General features: G+C 36.3%; 1 protein-coding gene across 11 annotated transcripts in view; it reads right to left on the bottom strand.

The window, feature by feature from the left end:
• Window positions 1–1,514: 1,514 nt before the first annotated feature.
• The window catches only part of LOC139959078 (5'-AMP-activated protein kinase subunit gamma-1-like), a 94,840-nt gene continuing 86,762 nt past the window's right edge, over window positions 1,515–9,592 (bottom strand). For 8 of the 11 annotated variants that reach the window (XM_071956646.1, XM_071956640.1, XM_071956641.1 and 5 more), the window contains one exon: window positions 1,515–8,570. In XM_071956646.1, the coding sequence (XP_071812747.1) occupies window positions 8,539–8,570 (32 nt within the window). In that variant the 3' untranslated portion in view covers window positions 1,515–8,538. The remainder of the gene's footprint in view (window positions 8,571–9,592) is intronic. The other 3 variants (XR_011789960.1, XR_011789958.1, XR_011789959.1) reach the window with 3 other exon arrangements.

Here is a 9,592-nt window from a genome sequence, read left to right as displayed (position 1 = left end):
TTTATATAGAGACAGATGGGCAGTGTGAGATACGCTGCAGAGTTCAGTCTATTCTATCAACCTAACCAGGGAAGTCCAATTTCCTCTATCAACCTAACCAAGATAGTACAGTCTTCTCTATCAACCGAACCATGGTAGATCAGTCTCCTCTATCAACCTAACCATGGCAGATCAGTCTCCTCTATTAACCTAACCATGGCAGATCAGTCTCCTCTATCAAACTTACCATGATAGATCAGTCTCCTCTTATAACCTAACCATGGAAGTCCAGCTTCTTCTATCAACCGAACCATGGCAGATCAGTCTCCTCTATCAACCTAACCATGGCAGATCAGTCTCCTCTATCAAACTAACCATGATAGATCAGTCTCCTCTTATAACCTAACCATGGTAGTCCAGCTTCTTCTATCAACCTAACCATGGCAGATCAGTCGCCTCTATTAACCTAACCATGTTAATTCAGTCTCCTTTATCAACCTAACCAGGGTAGATCAGTCACCTTTATCAACCTAACCATGTTAATTCAGTCTCCTCTATCAACCTAACCATGGTAGCCTCTATCAACCTAAACATTGTAGTCCAGTTTCCTCTATAAACCTCACCGTGGTTTTTATACCTACTTCCATGCTCTAACATTGTTTCATATCAATGACATAACTTTTGTGTTCGTAAAATTTCGATTTGAAAATGTACAACTGCCTATTTTCCGTGAATATTGATGAATACTGATAAAAGTATTGCGACCAATTCTTGGATAGAAATGAAGCTGTTTAGAATAGTCCAGCTTCTGATTGAGAAATTGCCGTGTAGGGCAGGTGACATACATCTCAAGAAAGCTCAAAGTTCCATATTTCCTCTACTAGCAATTACCAATCGTTAATCTTCACTGTTCAACAGCTTTTTAAATATTTTGAAGTGGTTTCCGTCTGGCGTTTTAACGTGAGCATGAAAGCGATTAATGACCATTAAAAAAAAAAAACGTTTAACATTTAGCATGGTAGTTTGAATGTTTTGGAATATTTTTAATGTGGGAGTTTTAATATTTAAAGGTAGTCAGTATAGGCCCCAAATTATTGCACGCTATAATTGCAAAAAGTACTTTCCTGGAGGTCTTTTACTCTCCAAATTGTTCTCAGACATTTTTAAGGAACACGAGATGACTGAATATCCCAGTGAGGAAAACTTCCTCGAAGGTTGGAATAAAATAAGTTTAAGAATTTTGACCAAAGGTGACCGACCATATTTGAATATCTAGCATATTTGGGGCCAATACAACATATCTTTAGGATATCAACGTTTTCGCGGGGAAGCTATAGTGTTTTAATGGGGAAGTTAGTGTATCAAATTGGGAGATTATAAGTTGTAAACTGTGACTTCTTTTGATATCAATGATTTTCTGGAAGTTACCATTGTCAAATTTCTGTAGAACCATGAGTCTTTGTAAGTAAGACAACAGAAGCAAAAAAAAAACAGCACATAATTTGAACACACAAATAAGGGTAAGTTCATAATAATGATTTTATCTTCTATATTTATATTGATTCGATATCATGATTCTGCATATCAGCAACAACGGGAAGAAAGAAATCATTTGGCAAGTGAAAATTATTCTTTCATAAATCCATAAAACCAACTAAAAAACCAAACATAACTTATAGAGGAAACAGATAAACTCTTCTGACCAGTCAGAAAAATGGAGAATATGAATTAGAGACGTTTGTTGTAAAACAGTCACAAATGCTCATATATATGCATTTCTTTAATATATGTCAAAGATCAATCATAACTAACATACATTGTACATGCTGAGGGATGGCAACAAAATTTACAAAAGAACTTTAGTTTTATTTCCTTTCAAAGGACAGTTGTTGGACAGTTACCAGTATTCTTAATTTGTTCCCCTCCCCACCCCCTTCCCCGCCTCGAACGGGCATTTTTTTTACTTGATGTAGATATAAAAAGTTGAAGTACCTTTTGCAAATATCACATGACTCCATAGACAAATTAAAATAACACTAGACTTGTGCCCAAGACATTCCCATTAAGACACTGATCCAATTATTAATTCTCAACGTATTCAAGGTTTATAATGTCCTTGCAGAACATAACAAAGTTAACTGGAAAGTAAAATATATTTCAGATAAAATTTATTGTTTTCTTGAGATAGAAAAAAAAAAAGCCAATTTTACTTTTTAAAGAAAGAAGCTAAATAAGGAAGATATCTATCCAAATTAAGAAACAAAACAGAAAAACTATATCCTATATCTTTAAAATAATTTTGTAATAATGTTTTTGAGGGCCCCCCCCTCCCCCACAGAAATAAACAACAAAACAAACACCTCTCATAGAAGCTTGACAAAATTATTAAGGAAGTTGTTGTGTTGTTGACATACTTAGTTTAGCTCATCATAAGGTCTAATACCTTTTGGCATATTTTGTCATATTAAATTACCATTTACATAAAGCATGCTTTTTATAGAAAATTACTAGTGTCGAAAGATAACAAAAGTTACAAAGAATAGGGTAAAAAGATGGTACGAAGGTTCCTGGTGCCTTCGGTGACTCTGTCCTAAACAGTTATAGCTATTGATTGTAGGTAACCCTCACAACCCTTGACCTTTGACTTCCTTAGCAACGGCTTTAAGCCACTACTGTGTTGGTGTAAATATCAGTTCGTCTTTTCCCTTTGAAAAGAACGAGGACAAAGGACCAGATCAGGGCCCGGGACAGTGATGTCACTGGACCTCCTTTTAGGAGTTATCATGTTTCCTTCAGTATAATAGTATAAATGAGAATACATTTGGCTGTACCCCATACTACCCAGGCCCCAGGGAGGGGGAATGTATTTACCATGACCCTTCTCCTGTCAAGCCTCAAAATTAATGTTAATCCTTCCACCAATATGACAGAGCTAGCAAGACAGAGTGTTTAATTTGTTTTAATCAAAATTTGTTTGTTTTTTCCCTTCATAAAAGACAACTTGAACCGTGGGTTTACTCATTTCTCTATATGTTATGAGTTGTTTCGATAACCTACATCTATTTATAATTCACAAATAAACATATAAACTAACATATAAACAAAGCAATGTAAACAATAATTTTTTTTATACTTGCTTGCTTGCTTGCTGGGGATTGCTTGACGGTGTTACGGGATACTATTTTTTTTCTCACTTTTTTTAGTATTTACAATTTATATTTACATAGGCTTTAATACTTAGCTTAATAGTTAGTTCATTACTGTTAAATCAGGCGCTATCTTACCAAATAAAGACATTAAACCCCATTTTGCAGAACATACTGAACTTTGGCAGTATTGGTAATAACATGAATGTTCTGTAGAGACATTTAAACCGATGAGCATTTGTTATAAAAAGTAGAGCTCACGTGGGAGATGCATGAAAGAAGTGAGATATTTTCCTGTACTTTTATTCCCAAACTACTTGGAACTTTTGGGTTACCCCATGTCAACTTAAAATGCTCCATCTACTAACTACCCTTCCCCCTCCCCTACCATCAAATTAAAATCCCTTCCCTTGCTCACACTGTTCACTCTTGCTCTTTCAATCTCTTTCACCCCCCCCCACCCCTTTCTATAACTCTTAACCTGGTCTCTTTCAAACACTGACATAAAAATAAGGCCTTTTCTCCATTTTTCTATTTATGCTCCTCAGATATGGAATAGACTGCCAGAATATTCACTTCTCCTCTCATTGCTCTCTTCCACCCTTTTTTCTCCACACCTTTCTGTCTTTGTCCTTCTCCAGTTTATTCCCTACCTCCTTCCCTTAATCCTCTCTTTGTCCCTCCACTGTTTATCTCCTACCTTTCCTCTTCCCCTGTTGGTTTCTTTCTTTCTTCTCTCCATGCCTTGTTTACTAATCCTCTTACATCTATCTCATTGTGTTCACCATGCTCATTAACCTGTCTGTATTCTGTACGTGTTTTTGTCCCTTCTGTTACTATTACTTCTCATTTAGCCTTTGAAGAAGATCCTGCTAGGATCGAAACGTCAGGCCAACTTACTTTTACACAGAATATAGAGAGAACAGTCAGTATGCAACATTCAAGAATCTCCAGCAAATCCACCCATTACAGGATCAGCACATACGAAGCAAATTGTGCTTTGGCCCCTTAGAGCGTTTCTATCAAATTGGCACTCTATAAATGTCATTGATGGATTGATTGATTGATGGGAGGCCTCTCTCAGGCATCTATGTCAGTGGGTATACTTGCTCAGTTTTCACAGCTAGATACAAGCTCAGTTAATTAAGATGGTTTGAAGAGGAGGATCACAAGACAACAATCTCATGTTAGTAAAAGTTAAAAAAAAAAATCAATCCCTCTCTGTATCCAATTATTGATCACAAATTGAGTTGATTGCCAGAAAAAAAAAGCAAAAGAATTTTTTTTAGGAAAACCATCACCCAGAAAAACTCCTGGAGGGAAGGGACCAACATAACTGTCACGGTGACCTTATATGGAAAAAAAATACAATCTGTTGTAAGGATATTGAAAACACATTACATCAAAACTTAGAAATCTCAATACCGTTTTTTTTTCCCTTCTTTTTTTTGTCAGTTTGCCATTCTGAAATTTAAATATGCTATACCACTCTTCTGGCTTGGTTCTGATTAGATTTTCTGCTGTTTTCTAACAGCCTGAACAAACGTGTGAAAGCTACAGTAACTGCTACAGATGCATAAATGTTTCAAAATGATCTTTACTTTTCAAACAGCACTGATATAAACAACAAAATATATAATTCAATTTAGTAAAGTCTCATATTACATCATACTAAATTGTATGTAAATGTAGGCTTTTATCATGTAATTTGTGAGCAAGGATCATGACTTTTGGACTTTCACCAAACTCAGTTTAAATTTTGTGTCTACATTTTCCATAAAACAATTTTTTTCTCTTTTGCTACACCATCAATTTCAATCAGGTAATGGTTTTATTTGAACTATTATAAAAACAAACTCTCTGTGTTGACTTTGTGGACCTACTGAAAACCTTCCCCGATTTAGTGATAATTATCCACATTTTTCCCCGATTTAAACCCTGTCCACATGAATAATATCTATACAACAATGATTTACTTCTGAAGCCTTAATAAACAAATGAAAACAGAAAAACAGGCATTACGTATTGGAAATGGAAAGAAAAAAGAAAACAGCAGAAGATAATTCAAAACTTTTTCAAGACACTTCTTCAAAGGCAGGTAAGGTTCTTGATAAAAATAGACTTTATCCAACTTAGATACTTGAACAGGACAAAATGCTTACAGAGGATAGTCAGGCCAGGAAAGAAGAGGTTGGGAGATGAGATGAACAAATAATATGACACATTATAATTGCCAGAAAGATATTTTTTGTTACAGAGAGAAGCAACTATTGTTGAATATAAAAGAGTCCGTTTCGTCACGATTGCTCACATACAAAACTAAACGTCAATGACAAAGAATAGTACAATTTTTATATATTTTTCATTCTACTTGACAGCGACCAGAATACTGACTCAACTGAAACAGTGAGTGGCAAGCTCTATCAGACAAGTCCCAAGTGGATACTCGCTGTTTAGTGTTTCTTCCTAAAAATCTTCATAATTTAGCAAAGTGTTGGAATATTATATAACTTTAAAGGGCACCATATCTGAAATATACATTCTATAGTATTATTTAAGATTTAAAACTGTTGCAAATGTCCTTTCCTGGAGATGGTGGTCCTTCCAGGAGAGTTTAAAGTTACAACATAAGGAATAAAACGTGGAGAGTGGGGGGGGGCAGGTGGGGGTTATATTGCTTTGAGGGTGATAGTAAATAGCTTATTCAAGTTTGAATACACGTCACAATTTCTGGCAGGATACACCAAACCACATATCATCTTTATTTTAACTTGAAAATAACATATTTTTATCCCTATTTGTGATCTCACAGATTTTACATTCCTTTATTGTCCTTCACTTTTCCCTTGAAATTTTCACAGTGGAGCCAAACATCACTGTTAAGTAAAATATTGTACCAATGTCACTGTTAGGTTAACAGAAACACTGCTCTATAACATATGGGTATCCAACAACCAACAATACAGAGAATTTCCCCCAAATATAAGATTGCATTTGAACAAGAAATGAAGAATTCCTCCTACATATTTCTGTCACCCAATGAAGGGTTCTGAGCTAGGAACCGAACAATTTCTATTTTGATCTTAAACATTTTGACAACATCCAGACACTTTTTCATGTTAGTTTGAGTCTCTTGTGAATAAGACAGTAAGTACTCATAATATGTAAATTTGGAAATTTTTGACATCATCCATTGCACTGCAACCATTCACTAGTCCAGCTAACAAAACACATCGTAACGAGATTTTTGGATCCAAAAGTATAAACAAAACTGTCAAGTTGAGGAAGATTAGTTAAACTTAAACAGCTACATACCTCACTGATACTGTCAGGTTGAGGAAGATTAGTTAAACTTAACCAGCTACATACCGCACCGATACTATCAGCTTGAGGATGATTAGTTTAATTATACAGCTATATACCGCACTGATACTGTCAAGTTGAGGATGATTAGTTTAACGGTTAAACTTATACAGCTACATACCTCACTGATACTGTCAGGTTGAGGATGATTAGTTAAACTTGACCAGCTACATACCACACCGATACTGTCAAGTTGAGGAAGATTAGTTAAACTTAACCAGCTATATACCTCACTGATACTGTCAGGCTGAGGATGATTAGTTTAATTATACAGCTATATACCTCACTGATACTGTCAAGTTGAGGATGATTAGTTTAATGGCTAAACGTATACAGCTACATACCTCACTGATACTGTCAGGTTGAGGAAGATTAGTTAAACTTAACCAGCTATATACCTCACTGATACTGTCAGGCTGAGGATGATTAGTTCAATTATACAGCTATATACCTCACTGATACTGTCAAGTTGAGGATGATTAGTTTAATGGCTAAACTTATACAGCTACATACCTCACTGATACTGTCAGGTTGAGGATGATTAGTTAAACTTGACCAGCTACATACCACACCGATACTGTCAAGTTGAGGAAGATTAGTTAAACTTAACCAGCTATATACCTCACTGATACTGTCAGGCTGAGGATGATTAGTTCAATTATACAGCTATATACCTCACTGATACTGTCAAGTTGAGGATGATTAGTTTAATGGCTAAACGTATACAGCTACATACCTCACTGATACTGTCAGGTTGAGGAAGATTAGTTAAACTTAACCAGCTATATACCTCACTGATACTGTCAAGTTGAGGATGATTAGTTTAACGGCTAAACTTATACAGCTACATACCTCACTGATACTGTCAGGTTGAGGAAGATTAGTTTAATTATACAGCTACATACCACACCGATACTGTCAGGTTGAGGATGATTAGTTTAATTATACAGCTATATACCTCACTGATACTGTCAAGTTGAGGATGATTAGTTTAACGGCTAAACTTATACAGCTACATACCTCACTGATACTGTCAGGTTGAGGAAGATTAGTTAAACTTAAACAGCTACATACCTCACTGATACTGTCAAGTTGAGGATGATTAGTTTAATTATACAGCTACATACCTCACTGATACTGTCAGGTTGAGGATTAGTTTAACGGCTAAACTTATACAGCTACATACCTCACTGATACTGTCAGGTTGAGGAAGATTAGTTTAATAGTTAAACTTATACAGCTATATACCTCACTGATACTGTCAGGTTGAAGAAGATTAGTTTAATTATACAGCTACATACCTCACTGATACTGTCAGGTTGAGGAAGATTAGTTTAATAGTTAAACTTATACAGCTTTATACCTCACTGATACTGTCAGGTTGAGGAAGATTAGTTTAATTATACAGCTACATACCTCACTGATACTGTCAGGTTGAGGAAGATTAGCTTAATTATACAGCTACATACCTCACTGATACTGTCAGGTTGAGGAAGATTAGTTTAATTATACAGCTACATACCTCACCTATACTGTCAGGTTGAGGAAGATTAGTTTAATGGCTAAATACATGCCTCACTGAAAATGTCAGACCCATCAGGAGGTCTAGAGTAAATATTGTGCTGTTTTGGCCAGTTTTCCCTTTGCACAAAAACGACGCTGAAACTGTAAACCCACCCGAGAGGTTCAATGCAAAGTCAAATTTGACAAAAAAGGGAAAAGTCTTGAAATGAGCTAAAGCTCATTGGACAAATCTTGGGCTTTCCATTTTTTACAGTTTAAAAGCAACAAAAAACACAAGTAAATATGAAATGACTGCAGCAGACCTAAGCGAAACGACTACATTTTGAAGCCTTACGAATGATACTTCCGGCAGACCACTCTGTATTTCGTGAGTTGGTGGTACGACGCCTCCGAGAAGAGTTGAGGTATCTCACAGTCCATAGATTATATCCATTGCAAGGCTTTATTTAAGCAGCAGTTGTGCGAGGATGGTGGGAAGTATTCTCCGTCCTGAGCGATTCCTCTCTTGATGAGATAACCAGCTGATCTAACTTGAACTGGACGTGCGACCATCTTCACCTGAAGGATGAGATATAAGAATAAATTCATACCGCTCGATGTTGATCCAAGTGAAACTCAGAAAGCCAAAAGGGCTTTGTGACTCTTTGCCACAGTAGGATATAGTCCATGCTTTACATTTGGAGCTTTCATATTGAGCAGGTTTTCAGACTTTGACCCCCCCCCCCAAAAAAACTAGGTTTCTTTTACTAACAATCAATGTATGAACCTACCATGCATAAAGTACAACCACCTCATACTTTTGGACTTTGGAGTTATCATATTGATAAGGATTTCAGACTTTGACCTCTGTTGACCTCATATGACCAGCTCCCCTCCCCCCCCCCCCAAACAAGAAACTAGGTTTCTTTTACTAACTATCAATGTATGAACCTGCCATGTATAAAGTACAACCAGCACATACTTGTGGACTTTGGAGTTATCATATTGATAAGGATTTCTGACTTTGACCTCTGTTGACCACAAACAACCAGCTCCCCTCCCCCCCCCCCCCAAAAAACAGTAGGTTTCTTTTACTAACTATCAATGTATGAACATACCATGCATTAAGTACAACCACCAAATACTTTTGGCGTTATCATATTGAGAGGGATTTCAGACTTTGACCTCGGTTGACCTCAATTGACCAGCTCCCCTCGCCCCCTCCACCCAAAAACTAGGTTTCTTTTACTAACTATCAATGTATAAACCTACCATGCATAAAGTACAACCACCACATACTTTTGAGTTATTGTCTTTGTAATCCAAGGTATCACACCTGCAATAACATGACTTGTTCCTTTAAACTGAAATTGGTCTTTATGCAGTTGAGGACAAAGACCTCAAGTTCTTGGACCAGATCATGAAATGACAATTATCAAAGGCTGCACACGACGAATCATGACTTTTGGCGACATTGACATTTACCAAGCACGTTTTGCCCAAAGGAACGTATTATCTATTTTGTCATGAAAGGTTGTGTTGGATACTTAGGGAAGCTCAGAGTAACTTGGAAATTTACAAACTGCACAACATCAAGCTTA

Source organism: Apostichopus japonicus, chromosome 18 (assembly GCF_037975245.1).
Source record: "Apostichopus japonicus isolate 1M-3 chromosome 18, ASM3797524v1, whole genome shotgun sequence".
In the NCBI taxonomy this organism is placed as follows: domain Eukaryota; kingdom Metazoa; phylum Echinodermata; class Holothuroidea; order Aspidochirotida; family Stichopodidae; genus Apostichopus; species Apostichopus japonicus.
Note: the sequence above shows the minus strand (reverse complement) of the source record. Positions and strands in the feature narration are given on the sequence as shown.